The sequence below is a fragment of the Trypanosoma cruzi genome, genomic scaffold (assembly GCF_000209065.1).
Source record: "Trypanosoma cruzi strain CL Brener 1047053513347 genomic scaffold, whole genome shotgun sequence".
NCBI classification, from domain to species: Eukaryota; Euglenozoa; class Kinetoplastea; order Trypanosomatida; family Trypanosomatidae; genus Trypanosoma; species Trypanosoma cruzi.
The window spans coordinates 6,025-22,995 of NW_001849215.1; the positions used below are offsets into that span (position 1 = coordinate 6,025).

At 62.1% G+C, this 16,971-nt stretch overlaps 3 protein-coding genes, 2 non-coding genes and 2 pseudogenes across 5 annotated transcripts, besides 4 other annotated features; all 7 read right to left on the reverse strand.

Moving 5' to 3' along the window:
• Tc00.1047053509365.11 lies at positions 1 to 969 on the reverse strand (annotated as a pseudogene; the record flags this gene model as incomplete).
• Positions 1 to 16,971: a sequence feature (areas not merged during assembly with more than two copies in the genome that could not be assigned to a particular haplotype).
• Positions 1,776 to 12,287, reverse strand: Tc00.1047053509365.20 (annotated as a pseudogene).
• Positions 7,383 to 7,427: a microsatellite.
• Positions 12,629 to 12,973, reverse strand: Tc00.1047053509365.35 (uncharacterized protein; the record flags this gene model as incomplete). Its single annotated transcript, XM_803655.1, has 1 exon — positions 12,629 to 12,973. One exon carries the CDS (start codon positions 12,971 to 12,973, stop codon positions 12,629 to 12,631), a length of 345 nt encoding a protein of 114 aa, XP_808748.1.
• Positions 12,888 to 12,963, reverse strand: Tc00.1047053509365.40. Its single transcript, XR_008255606.1, has one exon. It is a non-coding gene; the product is annotated as a C/D small nucleolar RNA (snoRNA), TB8C3C3 (small nucleolar RNA).
• On the reverse strand, positions 13,014 to 13,093 carry Tc00.1047053509365.45. Its single transcript, XR_008255607.1, has one exon. It is a non-coding gene; the product is annotated as a C/D small nucleolar RNA (snoRNA), TB8C3C2 (small nucleolar RNA).
• Positions 13,975 to 14,010: a sequence feature (AT_rich).
• Positions 13,991 to 14,262: a mobile genetic element.
• Tc00.1047053509365.50 (hypothetical protein, conserved) lies at positions 14,342 to 14,833 on the reverse strand (the record flags this gene model as incomplete). Its single annotated transcript, XM_803653.1, has 1 exon — positions 14,342 to 14,833. One exon carries the CDS (start codon positions 14,831 to 14,833, stop codon positions 14,342 to 14,344), a length of 492 nt encoding a protein of 163 aa, XP_808746.1.
• Tc00.1047053509365.61 (tryptophanyl-tRNA synthetase, putative) lies at positions 16,670 to 16,971 on the reverse strand (the record flags this gene model as incomplete). Its single annotated transcript, XM_803654.1, has 1 exon — positions 16,670 to 16,971. A coding segment is annotated over one exon (302 nt), but the record flags the coding sequence as incomplete, so codon positions are not given.

The following is a 16,971-nucleotide window of genomic DNA, read 5'->3' on the forward strand; positions in this document are numbered from 1 at the left end:
CGCCACGTCTGCGTGCAGTTTGACACCCTCCGCACGCATGTCCTCCAGCGTGCCACCCCCACCAGAGAAGGCCTTGCGCACCTTCTTCCGCACCTCCTGCTCCGTGTCGTGTAGTGTGATGACTCCGTTCCCCTCGGCGCTGCTGCTCATCTTGAACTGCGCTCCCTTCAGTGCGGGGAGGAACTTTGTGTGCAGCAGTGCGGGGGCGCAGCACTTCATACGCGGCGCGACGTTGCGTGCCAGAAGGAAAAAAGCGCCCTGATCAATTGCACAGGGAATGATGCACTTCAGCGGCGGGTCCCAGCTAGCCGTCGTAGCACACGGGGGAAGGCACTGCTAAAACGCGGTGCGGCCTGCACCGCTGGAAAGGCTGCCTTTCCAACATTGTCGCTATCCTTCAGGCCAAATGCATTCTTCACAGCGCTCAGCGTCAACATGCGCTGCACCTGCACGACAGTTGGGTACATGTCCCCCATGTACATCGTGTTGCGGAATATAAATGTCTTGCGTGGATCGAAGCCAAAGGCAATGATGTCTTTTATGTTCTCCACCACCAACCCGCTCGCCTTCTCCCCGCTGACGGGAATGTCGCGGAAGAAGTGCTTCTCATCATCGGTTATCTGGATCACCAACGGAAGACCGAGCGCATCCTGCAGGTACCGCGTCAATAAAAACGGCATGACATGGCCAATGTGCATCGACTGCGCGCTCGGTCCACGACCAGTGTACAAGTACGCGCGGTGTGTCCCCGTCGCAAAGGACGCACGCAGTCAAGGGCGGTTCCAAAATCCCTGTGGGAGAAGACGATGCCGCGGCGGAAAAAATGGTGCAATGCCATTCGTCCCGCCTCCTCTTGTGCGGTGCTGGTTGCCTGCGCGTGCTCCCCCCGTCCGTTGCATGTTTCCTCCAGCCGCTGCAGAAGGGGCTCATCAACGGGCTCCGACCTGAATCGTGCGAGGACGCGGTCATAGTCCACACCCCTCGGGCCCGTGGCGGCAACACCCCACGGCGTCACAACGTCCTCCTTGCGCTCTGTGCGGCTGGCATCATGCCCACGCGTCGTGGCACAACTTCTTCCCCCACAAACCAACGGCGCAGCAAAGCGTGAGACGCGACGCACCACAAAAGGATCCAACCGACTACTTCGCCCGTGCACCGCAGTGCCACACCGGAAAGAAAAAAACAGGCAGGAGAAGAGAGGCAGGAATTCGGGACAGCACACACCACCCGATGCCACACACACACAAAATACACGCAGCGGGGTCCAACACCCAAGTGCGTAGTCCCTCCACACATTATCCAGAACATACAAGACAGTCAAGCCAACACTGGCAGAAAAGAAAGACAATAGAAAGGCGCCAATGAAAACAAAAATGAACGACACTGTTGGTGCGCCATACAATGACTGGGCGTGGCGCGCAGCAGCCGTGGCCCCGCGCCATCTCCCCCCGTCGGCCAGCACCGCACACCCGCCACTTCCACGCAGCGATATACACGCAGCAGCTGCAGTGGTGGCGGATCACGGAGTGGCAAAAGAAACGAGAAATAATTACAACAAGCAGCACAGCGCAGTTAAGTTAAGCAAAGTAAGAACTTCGGGCGATGAAAACTTCACACACATTATCCAGAACATACAAGACAGTCAAGCCAACACTGGCAGAAAAGAAAGACAATAGAAAGGCGCCATACAATGACTGGCCGTGGCGCGCAGAAGCCGTGGCCCCGCGCCATCTCCCCATCGGCCAGCACCGCACACAACCTTCACGTGGCGCATGTCACAGGATAGCGTGATTCACGCTCCCACGTGTAGTTGATGCACGGTCCACGAAGCTTAATGCGTTGGAGTGGGTGTCGACTGCCAGTGGCTGCGGCTGACGGTCAATGGTATCTGGGTTGCCTTCGTTGCTACCAATGATGCGCTCCCACTGCGGCGGTGCGGGTGGTCGGTACGACGACGCGCCGGCGCTGCCTGAAGCGTACGACGATGATGTCCTGTCGTGGTGCTTCCGCAACTCTTCGTCGCTCTCCTCGTCATCTCGCAGCAGCGCATCCAGCCCTCCACGCTGCGGCTCGCGCAGCTCCTGCCAGTGGCGGTCCTCCACGTACCACACAACCGCACAGTACACAGTGGCCGCAAGCAGCACAGTGGTCAGCAGCATCAGAAGTGCCGCGTACGCCCTCGCTCCGCCGTCGCTCGGCGCAAGATGGTTGGCCGCGCTGGTCAGGCACAGCGCCGCAAGCAGCACAAAGCTCGCCGTGCGCATCACAGTCAGGAAGGCCGAGCGCATCATGTTCGTGAAGGCAACCACGCCCGCACCCGCAAGCAGCACAGCCGCCATGCAGAAGTACAGGACGTGGCAGACTCCCACTGGCGGGTGCACAGCAGCAATCAGGCCCACCACACACAGCACCGACAGATGGAACACGCACCAGTACACGTAGTTGCCCTTCATGTTCGTCAGCATGCCGCAGTACATCCGCTGCTGCGCCGCGGGGTACCAATACCCGACGGGGTACAGCAGGCGCTCGTGCAGCGGCTTCCTCGAAAACTGCCAGTACTTCGCAAAGCTCGCACCCGTGTGGCGGGCAATCAAGTAGCACACGCCAGCAGGGAACGCCACACCGTAAAGCACGCCAACGACACCAATCACGTAGTGCTGCGCGCGGGCACCGGGCATCGCCACTGCAAACACGGAGCCGAAGAAAATGCCGAGGTGCATCGCGTGCGCCACTACGTACGTCAGGCTCGGGAAGCGCATCGCCGCCCACGCACTCGCCGCGTCCACGCCGCGCCACCGCTGGAAGGCCGCCGTCACACCGTAGTGCACGCAGCCGAACACCGCGGCGAGCAGCGCGTTGCCCACCACCATCCACAGCGGATCAAGGGCAGCGAACACCGACAGGAAGTACGGCAGCGCAACGGTGCTCGCACGCTCCTGCGCCGAGGCGCATGACATCCTCGCAAACACGCCGAGCGCCTGCATCTCCAGGATGGAGCCCAGCCCGCCGGTCACCACCACGGCAACAGCCGTCGCACCCGCAACAACGCCGGTGATCGCCGAGAGGGCGCTGGCAACAGCAGGCGGCGTGTTGGACGCGATCGTGAAAGACCCAAGCAGCACACCCTTGCAGCCGCCAAACACCGCCACAGCGTCGCAGCGAATGACTATCGTCTCGTCGGCACCAATGAAGTAACCGCGGTGCACGGGCACAGCCAGCTCCAGGACGGTGGACGGATTCGTCGCGTTGCGCACCCACGTCGCGTTGCTCAGCATCGCTCCCCACGGACCACCAAAGCCGGTCGGCTGCGCCATCGCCACCGGCACGAAGCTCAGGTGCGTGCCGAGCTGCGGGTCGCTTGCCCAGCGGAACGGCGGCGGCAGCGCCACCATCAGCCGCGTCGGGACGGCGCTCCCACCGCCGCGAATGTCGTTCTGCGTCAGGCTCCCACCAGCCGCCGTCGTCGTCACGGTGAGTGTCGGGCACGCCACGTCGCTCCACCACGGCGTGCTGCTCACCGACAGGCTCATGCTCAGTGAGTCCGATGCCGTCACTGTCGCGGTCGGCGGCTCCGTCGCCGTAACCGACGCTGCCGGGGTCGGCGTGGGCAGCAGCGTCACCGTTTCCGTCACCTGCAGCGTCTCCGTCGGTCCGTAGTTCGTCGGACTGTAGCGCGTCGCACTCAGGCTCGTTGTTGGCGGTGTTGGCGTCCACGTTGGCGTCAGGCTGCGCGTCGCCGTCAGCGTCGCCGTGTGGCTCAGTAGCGGTTTCTCGGGCGTGCGGTTGCACCCGTCCACGTGCGGCAGGTACACAGGCAGGCAGTCGCGCCCGTACCCGCCCTCACCACAGCGGCAGCGGCACGACCCCGACATCGCCCTCGTCGCAGCAGCAAAGCAGCTCACGTCGGCGTCGCACACGCTGCACGCCACGGGGCGAACTTTCCCGATGATGCCGGCGGACCTGTAGTCGATCGGCTGCAGCGCCTGCCCGTTGAGCGTCAGGCACCCCACGACGAACTTTCGGCCGGCGCTCCCGAGCTCAACGGTGCCGTCCATCACAGCGGGCCCGCTGCCAGCGTTCTTGTGAAACGTCAGCGTGCTCTGCACAAGCTCCGCACGGTGCGGGTACGGAGGCACCGACAGGAGCCTGCCGCTGATGCTGTTGCCGCGCACCGACAGCCACGACCCGGACACAAACGACGCCGTCTCCCGCAGCACCAGCAGCGCGCCATCCGTCAGCGCACCGGCGTTGTCATTCACTACGACGGCGGACGCGTTGGCCATCACCCTGTTGTCGAACACCAATCCATGCGCGGCGTACACCTGGCTCCCCGACACGCGCAGCACAGCGCCCTCCGACGCAACCACGCGTGCACTCGCGTACAACGCATATTCGCCACCGAACACAGCCGCGTCCAGCGCAACACCGCCGCCGACGAGCTCCAGCACCGCGCCGTCCACCACCACCGTCCGCCCACCAGTCATCACCGTCACGAGGGCCACGCCGGACACAACCAGCACGGACCGCACGAGACGCAGGCCCGACAGCACCAGCACCGGTGCGTACGGCGAGGACTGCGAGCCGGAAAGATACACAAGCGGCGTCGACCTCGCGGCAACCAGCAGGGAGTCCGTCACCGTCAGCGCGGACCCCGCGGGATACGTGCCGGTCAGCACAAGCGCACCGTTCAGCGCCTCCACATCGCACACGGAGAGCTCCACCGGCCCGCTCTCGTTGCTTCCCGCAGCCACCGCACCGCGCAACGCTCCACCGCCCATCACGTACAGCACGGCGCCGTTACGCAGCGACACGTTCTGCACAACGATCCGCACGCCGTCTCGCGCCATCCACGGCACGTAGAGCACAGGACTCACGCCGTCCAGCACAACGTGGCGCAGCGTCACCTCGCTCGCACCGGCAGGCACAACGAACACCGACCGCACCGTCAAGTTCTCGCAGACGAACACACTCGACGCGGTGCCCGCAGCGGGCGGCAGCGCGGGAGCTCCCACAGGCACGCACGCCTCGCCGTACCCGCCGCTGCCGCACGCGCACACGCACACACCGTCCTTCATGCTCGCCGTCGCCGTCCCGGGCGCGTAGCAGTGCGTGTCCCTGTCGCAGACGTCGCACCCAACAACGTCGATGCTCCCAGCGTCGCCAAAACCTGCCGCTGCGTACTCCTCCGCCGTCGACAGGATTCGCCCACCAGCGTCGTTGCATGCAACCCTCAAATGCGCCCCAGTCGAAAGCGACAGGCTTACCGACAGCATCCGAGGCAGCAGCGCTCGGTTGTGCACAAAGCTCAGCGTGCTCCCAGCAGCGGCCACGGCGCCAGCGGCGTAGAGCATCTCCCTCGAGACGCCGTCGTGCACGTTGCCCTTCACCAGCAGCATCGACCCGCCGGCCAGGCTCACCGTCGAATGAAGCGCCACCGCGTAGTCCCCCGTCGACGCAAAGTCGCTCCGCACAAGCGCCACGGCGGAGCCCGACACGCTCACAGCCCCGCGCACAGACACCGCGTGCTTGCACAGCAGAAAGTCGCTGTCAACAAACGCCACCACGGAGCCGCCGCTGGCCGCAACACCGCCCTCCACCGACACGCACAGCCCCAGCGCCGTCTGCACCGACAGTCCGTCCATGTAAAGCGCACCGCGCGACGACAGCGCCACGCCGCCAACCACCAACACGCCAACAGCGTCGCCGAACACAGCCGCCACCCGCGTGCGCGCAATGGTCAGCACGCTCCCCGTCAGGTTCACGTTGTGCACCACAAGGCACGCGGAGGCGTCGCCAAGGTCGTAGGCGCCGCGGTACGCAATGCGCTTCTCTGCGACCAGCACCGAGTCCACCACAGTGACGCGCGAGCCCGGCGGAAATAGGTTCGCCACCACCACGCCGCCGCCGGAGCGCGACTCGAGCCCGCTGATCAACACATCGGCGCGCTGGCCAGCAGGCGGGTCGGACAGCCACCCGACAACGTACAGGCTCGCTCTGCCCACAAAAGTGCAGTTCACCAGCGTCACGTTGCGCACGCTCCCCGACATCGACTCCACGTCCACCACGACGTCCGCCGCAAAGGTCACACCAACGTAGCACACCACCGACGTCCCGAAACCGGCGTTCACCTCCTCATCCACACGCACGTCCTGCACGCACGAGTCGGCGCCGTCGGTGTTCGGTGGCTCGGGAACAGCGACGGGCAAACACGCATTGCCGTGGCCGCCCTCAGCGCACGTGCAAGCGCAGCCATCACTCGACACCGTCGCCGTGTACGCGGGGAAGCACGACGCCGCGAGGGTGCATGGGTCGCTGCAGCTCAGAATGGTCGCATTGTACGCAGACGGAATACTGTATCTCGCCCCCTCCTTGCCATTCACAGTGTTGCACGCCGTCACAACCGTTCCGTTTGTGAGATCGCTGGACCCTAATAATATCCAAAGCACCTTCGGCGTGCCCGTGGTGGAAATGAATTGGTTGCCGGACACAGACACCGTGGAGTTCCGTAGATTTACCCTGGGGTATGCGTAGGCAAAGGCATCCGATGGGGATTCACGGCAGAGGTTGCCGCTCAACTGCAGCCAGGAGTTGTAGTAGACGTAGGTGTAGTAGTTGGTGAAGAACACATTCAAACTTCCCTGCATGTCATTGCCCTGAAACACAAACGCTGACCAGGACTCCACACGTAATGCCCAATAAAAGACCATGAAGTACCTCACCGGCCTCGACACAACGTTGTCTCGGATCACCACGGCGGAGTTGTTCAGTACATCCAGCGACGAGGATTGGAAAGACCCTCCAAGATATATCACCGTAGCGCCACCGTCGTCCATATGAAACATGTTGCCCACCACCGCAAACAGGGAGTGCCACGACACCCTCAGCGAAGATCTGACAACGTAAATGGCGTTTGACAATGCCGTCACGCTCTGAAACACATTGCCGCTGAGCACCACCGCGGAGTCATTGCTGACCACCAGCCCATTCATCGCTGCACACGACGGCCTCCTAATGTCCAAGCCCGACCGAGAGACCAGCCTCGTGACCTTGAAGCGGTTCCCGCTGATCGTGATGTTCGTGTGCGGTGGAAAATCACCCTCCGGGCTAAGAAGCGCGTCATCGAACGTGTTGCCGGTGACAAAAACGTTCAGCGATTCCACAGCGGCGTGCGCGTCGCCCGCCAGCAACAGTACAGCGCCGTCCCTCCACGTGCATCCATCAAACGTGATGTTCGCCACGTCGCCCGTCATCCCCCCAATCAGCACCGTCAGGATCATGCCACCCCCGCTGAACGTCACGTTGCGGTAGCACAGCCACGACAGCCCGCTGCCCACAGATTGCGCAACCTCGGGGTACACCATGTCGCTGATGCACTCACCAATCGGCGGCGGTGACGGTGGTGCGGGCGGCGGTGGCGGTGGTGGCGGGCCAGCAGGCACAGGCGCCGGGACGCACACATCGCCGTGCCCTCCAGCAGCGCACTGGCACCTGCGGTCAATGACAGCCGTCGTCAGCGGAGCAAAGCAGTCGCCGTCCTTCATGCACTCCCCGCACGCGACAACCGTCGTCACGTTGGTGATGCCATTCAGCTCCAGTTCAGCCGCCGTCGTCAGCACCCGTCCCGCAACTGTCAGACATCCGGCAACGAACCCGTAGCCGGCGTCAATCCGCGACAGCAGAGACTCCGACAACCCCGTTGAGCCCATCTTGCAGCCCGTCAGCGTCACCACACTGCTGCCGTCGATGTTCACAGAACCGCCAAAGGAAGAGTAGTAGAACATCGCACCCACTCCCACGTCGTTGTCGCGCCAATCCAGCCAGCTTGAATTCCGGACGCTCCAAGAATCATATGCATAGATGGCGTAGGACACGGAGCCGCTGTTCCCCACCAGCGCGCAGCACGCTGTGATTCGACACGGTGAAGTCGTGGTACTGGTACAGGAAACTTGTCCCGGTGGCCATCGTATTGTTGAGCAGCGCAAAAACTGAGCGATCACTGGCAATGAGCCTATGCATGTACAACATGTGCGTGTATTTATGAAAGCTGCAGTACCGCGTGTACAGCGAGCTGCCGCCCACCAGCGTCAGCGTCCCGGTCGAGTACAAACCATATCCACCGTAACCCAAAGCACGCGCCTTGACGTTGCTGACCAACAGCGAGGACGCACTCAACGCAACGTCGTCCAGCATCACGACGCTCAACATGCGGTTCACAGAATTCGGCAACTGCAGCGCGTCGACTTCAGTGATGGCGATGTCGCAGTGCTGCGGGAGGGCACGTCTAAATAGAACAACGGAGGACCGCATCACCGTCTGGCTCACGCGGATCAGGACGCCGGCTGACTCAGCCGCCTCAGTGCCCCCAACAAACTGCGGCGCGGCTCCGTCACGGAATGTGCACCCAGTGAGCGTGATGTTGATGGGGAGATGCAGCGGCATACGATTGAGGGAGAGCGTGAGCGCAGCACCCACGCCGCTGAATGTCACACCCACGTAGCAGTGGTGCGTCTTCCACATGTTCAGCGCGAGGCTCGTCAGCGTCTGGTTCACCACGCAGCTCGTGTCGCCGTCCACGGCTCTCTCCGGCAAGAGCGGCACAACCGTGTCGGGCACCTCGAAGGGAAGACACGACGCGCCATGCCATCCGCCCTTGCAGCTGCACGAGCACGAGCTGCGGTCCACCGACTCCGTACCGGGCATGTAGCACGCAGCGTCGTCGTTGCATGTGCCGCACCCGAACACCACCACGTCCTCCGGAAACACGCCGTCGTACGACACCTCCTTCTCGCCCTGCATGTTGCACCCCACCACAAAACGCGCGTGTGACGTCACAATCGAGTTCGATGAAGTAATTTTCGCAAAGGCTTTACTCGAGTCCGCCTGACGGTTGTGTGCAAGCGACACGGTGGTGCCGCTGCCCGACAGTCTAATAGTGTACCAGGAATACGGCATACTCAATACTGAGGATGCGCTCACGTTGTTGCCCTCCACACGCCACTGCGCACCACCCTGAAGAGCGACCGTGACGCTCAACTGCACCAGAGCAGAATCCAAAGCCTCCGTACTGCCAGTGAAGGTGCAGTCAGCCACTCTCAGCAGCCCCGCGGAGCTCACAGAAACCAACAACTGAAAATAAATGCCGCTGGCTGCGCTCATCGTGTTGTTCTCGACGTCAATGTAGCCGCCGTTCTTTAATTCAACATCTTTATAATAAATGGCAGACTCCGAGCTGTAATCCCTCTTTGTTGACTTCAGTGTATTTCCCTTAATAATGATCCCGCCCCCATCAACAACAACAGGAACGGGGAAATAAACTGCGAAACTCTCCCCCTCCATGTTGTTGTCGAGCAGCAGCAGCGTCGTGTTCGCACCCAAAGTAAACCTTGGAAAGTGAATGGCATGGCTCGACGCTGACAAGAGCTTACTGCCTGCCACCAGTATCTGGGAGCTCGCGCCAAAATCACCCTCAAACTCCAACTCACCGGAATCCAGCATCGAGGATGTCACGCTCAAGTGCACGCGCGCACCACTCCCCTTGATCGACAAGCCCATGAGGACGCACTGCAGCAGCGTGATGTTGAGTGTCTTTCCTGGCGCGTCGAAGCTCCACAGGTCCAGCACAATCGCGGCGGTGAAGGTCACGTTGACAAAGCACAGGCCACGCACACCGGGATCAGGATAGTCCACGGAGTTGATGCTGCCACCGTGCACGCAACGGACCTCCGTATCGTTCGCATCTGAGAGCGGGAACGGCCCAAGGCCGTCCGGAACCGCAGCTGGCAGACACGTGTCACCGTGGCCGCCAGCAGCGCACACACACTCACAGCCGCTGATGCCGCTCGTCCTCGCTGCGAAGCACACGGCGTCCACGGTGCAATTTCCACAGTCCAATGCCGTCACGGGTGTCCTAATATAGAGGTCTTCATCGTAATCAGTCACAGGAGAGCCTTTTGCCTCGTTGCACGTGCCGTAGATGATCGGGCGTGCATCGTATCGTACAAGCCAAAAGCTTGTCATGTATGCAGTGATCGACGAATAGGAGCCGTACCCAAAGTCGTTGTAAAGTATCGACCACACACTCCGATCGCGGAACGCCACGCCTTTCTCGTCGGCCACGTACACAACGTAGGCGGTGCGGAACTCGTTGTCGCGGTGCACCAGCCAGCTGCCGCCAGTCACAGTCAGCGTGGTTGCCATGAGCATGGCAAAGCCGAGACGGAACGTGCTGGACACAACCTGCAGCACGCTGCCGCCATCCACCGCAACGTCCCCAAACACAAACGCGCCTTTGTAGTACTCGGTGCTCGGCGCACTCCACGAGTTGTTCTGTATGGAGAACACGGAGCCGCCGCTGACACGCAGGTCCGACGCAAGAGCGTACATCACGTGCGTCTGCGAATTGACGGCGCAGTTGTCCATGTAGAAGACGCTGGACAGGTTCACACCGAGGCCGCGCTCCACAAGTATCGCAGCGCACGAACCCCCGCCACACACCAGCGTCGACCGCGTCATGACAAACCGTGTCGACAGAAGCCGGACACCGTCCAGGACAAGCGCGGGGCCGTACCGGGATCCCTCGTAGCCACGGGTCGTCGGCACGTACTGCGACCCGCCAACCGTCGCGCGCAGCGTTGAGTTCGCCAGCAGCACACTCGAGTTCAGCGGCATCGCGCCATGCAGCACAATCGTGCCCTCCAGCGACGTCACATTCGTCATGTTGACGAGGGCGTGGGGCATCAGGTGCGCCGTGCTCTCGCTGAGGCCGCCAATCCGCAGCTGCGCGCCGCCCACAAGCACACAGTGGCGAAGCGTCACGTTCAGCGTGTCAGCGAACGCATCCATCGAGCGCAGGTCCACCGCCACAGTGATCGGTCCGCTGAAAACCACCGAGTCGAAGCACGCCGTCGCCTGCCCGCCGCCAACCGTCACGGACTCCGTCAGCGTCACGCCACTCACGCAGTCCTGCGCACCGCCACCACCACCGCCGGCCCTCGCAGCCGGCACGTCGAACGGCAGGCACGCGTCGCCCACACCGCCGGCACGGCAGCCGCACACGCAGTCGGTGAACGACGCCGTCAGCGCATCGAAGCACGCCAGCGCCGCCGCACAGCCGTCGCACGGCACCACGCTCACGGAGGGCAGTCCGGCCAAGCGGTAGTCGCCGCTGCTCTGCAGCACGCGGCCGCCGGCACGGTTGCACTGCACGGACACAGCGCCGCTCGTGATCGTCGGTCCGGCGGCAAGCGTCGCGCCGGTGGCAGCGCAGCGAGCAATCGACACGGCGCCGCCGCTCAGCGTCACCCCTGACAGCGACGCCACCGACGACGCCTCGCCCACCGCCCACACGTCGTGCAGCTCCAGCCACCCGCCGTCACCGACCGTCCCACCGCCGCAGCGCACCAACGAGGACGACGCGACAGACCCCTCAACGCCCACGAAGCGCAGCACCGACTCAGACACCGCGAGGCGCTCGCCAAGCACAATGCCGCCGCCGCTGCTCACAACCGACGCGTTCGTCACGGAGAACACCGAGTGGCTCCGCAGACTCAGACGCGACGAGGACGTTACATTCATCGCGGACGCGGTCAGACCGCCCGACGCCTCCAGCGACACGCCGTCAAGCACCACCGCGCTCGACAGCAGGTCCACGCCGCCGCCAACGTACACCGCCGTCCCGCCCGCCTGCGACGACCTCAGCACAGTGTTGCTCACACGCAGCTGCGTCTGCAACAGCGACGTCGCGTGCAGCACAAGCGGCGACGCCACCGTGTCCGTCAGCCCGCTCAGCTGGGAGTAGCGCATCGGTCCCGGCGTCACAGTTGTCGAGTCACGGACCGTCACGTTCGTATGTGCCGGCAGGTTGTGCACAAACACGAGCGAGCAGTAGCTCCCCGACAGCCCGCTCACGCTCACCTCCAGGCTCCGGTCACTCGCCGGCTCGCCGCTGTAGCCCCGCACGTAGATCTGCGCACCGCCGTCGCACACGCAGTTCCTCAATTCGATGCGCAGCGCGCCGGGAAGCATCGCCGCAACGTCGAGCACCACAGCCACGCCGTTCGTGACGTACACGCCGTCCATCAGCACCGTGTCCACGGCGCGGCCCACCGTGATGGCTCTCTCCACCGTGCCGCCCCGCAGTCGCAAAGGCACCGCATGCACCGCGGGCATCCACGCCGCCGCCGCAACCAGCGCCAACAGAACAAGCAGCGCCACACGCACAGCCGCAATGGCCCTGCGCCGCACGCGGTGCCGGCTGCGCGGACACGCACCCACCGCAGACCACATCCACCAACCCAACCAGGTACCAACAGGGCTGTCGTGGTGTGTCGCACTCGTCTCGTCGACCGTGCCTCCTGCTCCGCAAATCACTTCCTACAGATGCCAAATACAGTGACCCGATTCCGCCAGATCGTTATCCCAGTACTACTAATAATACTACTACAACTGCTGCGAGTAATTACTAAAACCTTGAAACGCTAGTTGTGGTGGTCAAGCCACAGTATCTCTATCTGCACGGTAAAACAAGGAAGAGGCAGCAACAACAGTAGCCAGACACAGCAGCACGCAGCGGCATCCGGCCACATATATTCCACATCACAGCCAGCGACACAAAGACGCGCAGACACAGTCAGCCCAGTGATGCCATCGGCCTCCCACCGCCCGCGCAGCCCCGCACAACCGCCGTGCAGAGTGGCAGGACCCCGGCAAAGAGGCAAATGACCATTGGCACCGCCCTTCTCACCAAATGCCTCCAACACATGACGACCCCGATGCCGTGGACAACACACAAAAGCCGAGGCAGATACACGTGGCATTGTTGCAACCGCCAGCCATCGAGCGCGTCCGTGAACGTGGTGGTGGTGGCGCGGAAGAGGGGTGGTGAGTGCGTCAGTTGCCAGTAGTCAAGGCGTCGTTTCTCGCTCACGTGGGTCGGCATTGCAGAACAAAGAGCGGCATCATGCGCGCACGGCATGCACAAGGGCAAAGGGAGAAACAAAGAAGCACGGTGGCGGCACTCAGCCACGGGGGACAAGGGTCCACATCGACTCTGCGGTCGGTTGACCTTCAGACGTCCGGTTTGTAATCACGCCGCCGCCGCGCAGTTCGTGTGTCTGCAGGAGACTGGGGGATGGAGGGAGGGAAGAGAGAGGCGGTGCGGCCCGCATCGATCTCAGTTGGGTGTGACAAAGGTGAGGTCATCTCGTCAGATCGCCGGCAGCAAAGACGGTCGCCGTCAGCGGCGGTCAGTGCCTTCCTTCTCCCACCGCAGCGCCACTCCACCGACGCCGTCGCCCGCCTCCTCCCCACCGACACAACGAGGGGACAACAGCAGGAGATGCAACGCCCGCAACGATCAGGCTGCCGCAGAGTCTCGTTGCAGCCGCCATGACCAGACGAGTGGGATGCAAACAAAAAGGGAAAAGGAAAACAATTGCCCCCTCAAGCATCTCAGCACAACGTGGAAGCACAGCAGCCGGCACACAAGGCGCAACGCCGTTCAGTGGCTACCAGCACTCACCCTCAGTTACGCGGCAACGTGAAAATGAACGAGCTCCTCCCACACAGCCATCCTGCAACACGAGTGGGTAACACGAGCAGTCGCACAAATTAGCACCTCGCCACGCAAACCAGCAATCAAAGACACCGCCGGCGAAGGAAGCGATGGATGGCTGCGGCGCGCAGCCGCAATAATAAAACATGTGTCACCTTGCTTGGGGCATAAGGTAGAAGTCCAATCAAAGAGGCAGGCCGATTCGCACCAGAGAAAGGTAAGAGCAAACAGAAGCAAATATTCGCCTGGGGCGATTGACCGGATCGTAAAGTTATTTACGAAAATCAAGCAATACAGGAGGAAGGGGCAAGTGGAAAAGCAGGGGATTCACCACACCCTCAAGCTTTGCCCCAAGTAAGTATATGTACACATATGTATTCCGATAGCCACTCTCGTGACATGCTGCGCTCTATTCGGATTGGATAAATATATACATACATATATATATTAATAATTTACGAAGTGTCAAACCTTGGGGCTCTCCAGCCACAGGACCTCACCGCAATTTGGGAATCAAAAGAGAGTGGGTGAGATGGTAAAATTAAATTTACAAAATTATCTGGCGGCTATCGGTTCCCTAATCCCCTACAGCCGTGGTCATACCAAAAATCATACGGTATAAAAGTGTCGTGAGGCGTATTCGTTTTATCAGGATACATATTAATTTAAATAGCCAGCCTTCCTCGCGATCATTCCCTCCACAAGCTCCTAGAAAATAACAGCGGAAGTCCATAGAACCATCACAATACTGAATGTGGGAAGCGGAGTCGTCACGGGAGTGTGGGAACGTCATGCACTACACTCGGCGATGCAGTCACAAAGCAGGTGCTTACACCACCACGGCCGCCAGCGCCCCACGAGCCCAGCATGGGGTGGCAGAGGATGCCACTGCAGCCAGCGGCGAGCACCGCAGTGTCTCTCACGGCCAACTGAAGACAAATGTCCCGGTGACGCGTGTGCCGGCGGGGAGACTGTCGACGGTGCGGCACGGGTCATCCGCATGGGAATCGTCCAGCAGCTCGTTGCTGTGCGCAGGCGGAACACCCGGCGCGTTCGCGATGGTGATGTGTGGATAAACATTTTCGCAGGGAACTCTCCCTCGTTGCGCACCGCGATCGCCGTCCCCTTCGGATCAGACGCAACGCTCGTCGGCGTGAGCTCAATGGACTCGCCCAGCAGCCCCACCAGCTGCCGCAGCAGGACAGGGTCCTTGCAGGCGTCACGACGCAGGTACAGCGTCGTCACATGGAAGGCCTTCTGCACCTTCTTGCCGTCCAGCATCTCTGGCGGCACAAGCTCGAGAACCCTCTCGGGTGACGCAATCTGAATTGCGGCATACTCCACGTGGCGGGGAAACAGCACAGAAAAGACTCGCAGGCGTTCGCCATGTCGAGTGTCTGAATTTCGGGTATGTCCGTCAAACCACGTGCGGAAAGTTCAGCCCAAACGCGCCGTGCAATGGCGGCAGTGTCGTCTGCCACGCTTACCTCAATCAGCGGCGCCTCGGTTGGTGGACGGCACCGCGTCGCACAGCCCAGCAGTGTTTGACGCACGCGCCGCCCTTCCCCTCTGTCCGCCTTGAAAGTGCGGTGAGCAGAACCACGGCGACGGACTCGGTCGAAGCAGATGTCCACTAGTGCATCCGTGCCGTCGGGGTGTGACCACACCACAGTCAATGCCCTGAGTCCGAGATCGGCGTAGCCGTCGCGTGCGGCCTCATCGAGGTTCATCTTGTCAATGATAAGGTGCGTGTGGCCGCCTCGCTGCGCGCGCCGAATGGCGTCAATAAACTGCCGCCCTCCGCCGGCCTCGTCTTGGTTGATCCAACATGGCGAAAGCCCTGCCTGGCGCAGCAGAGCGTACAGGGTGCGGGAGAATGTGGAATTGCCGCAGCCCTGCGGACCAACGCAGACGACAGCGTCGTCACCGGACGGCTCGTAGTGCATCACTTGGGACCGCACGTGCGCATCGGCGGCGACACACTGCGTGAACTGTTTCGCAGCGTGATCCATCGGCGGCACAGGTCCTGCAGCCCGCCAAGGTCCGTTCGCGCCGTTTGCCGCCGTGTCAAATGCAGCCACGCTGCAAACCGCACAAGATAGTCGAGGCGTTCCGCTTCCCAGTCGCCGAGGCACCGGCGCACCTCCTCTGGCAGCCTGGCGAGCTTGCCTGCGAGCCTCGAGCGGAGCGCCACACCGCACAAACGGTGCGTGACGATGGCCTCCTGCGCCGCACGCTCCATTGCGTATGCGTGGGACCGCTGCCTCCACATCCGCACAACAGCCCCCGCCTCGTTGCAGCCGTACACCACCGCACCCTCACAGTTAAGACGACGCGCCATGCCGTCTCGCAGGACTGCGTATTCGTCTGTCCCCAGCTCTACTGCCGGTTGCGGCGTCACAGCGTCAAGACCGAAGGACTGCAGTGCCGCCATGCTGCTCGCGGGATCGGCACAGAGGCCTTCATGCGGGGTCGCACCACGGCAGGTAACGGCGTAGAACTTCAGTGTCTCACGGGGTCCGTGGTCGGCGAGGTGTCCACATCCACGCAGAATACCATCAAAGCATGCGGTGCGCCCCGTAGTGCTCAAATAGTCATGCAGAGCATCGGCCCTTCCCTCCGGCAGCGCACGCAACGTGTCTCGCCATCCGCCCACCACACGTTTGGGAACCGCAGCGCGTCACGTTCCCGAGTGGCATAGCCCCTGGCGGCAGAAGCGTCCGCTACATCTCCTGAACAATCCCCGCAGCAAATGCCACACCCAGCAACGTTTTCGTAAGGTCGTGTCGCACCCCTTCTCCCTCGGAAAATCCCGCGGCCACCCTTCTCTCCCGTGGCGCGTGCCATCGTGGTGCGGGCCCCGCCCCATTGCAGCCTAATAGTCCCCTATCTACTGTTGTTCTAAAATACTTGTTGTACAACTGCAAGGGGAACACCAGGCGTTCACGTGCAGTCCAGCAGAAGCCACAGCAAACAAATATACGCGGTGGGCACCACAACAACCAACACGCCCCCACCCACAGGCATCATCTTCACGGACACCACAGTCAGCCACACCACTCCCGTTGCATGTGCGCCCTCTCTCCCCCATCATCCCTTCCTCCCTCCTGCCGGCATTCACAGAAGAATGCTGCGGATGCCGGAGAAGTGTTCCACGTCGGCATCTGTGACGCCAGCCCGCCGCGCCTGCCACCCCGACAAGACGTGCCGCACAACGACATCCGCGGCGAGGTCCTTTTCCTCGGCGCTGCTCATCTCACCCCTGCTGTGCTTCGACGTCACCTCCGCGAGGAGATTGTCGTCGGGGCAGAAGAACCGAATGAGTTGGTACGCCATGTCTGCGTGCAGGTTGACACCCTCCGCACGCATGTCCTCCAACGTGCCACCCTCACCAGAGAAGGTCTTGCGCAGCTTCTTCC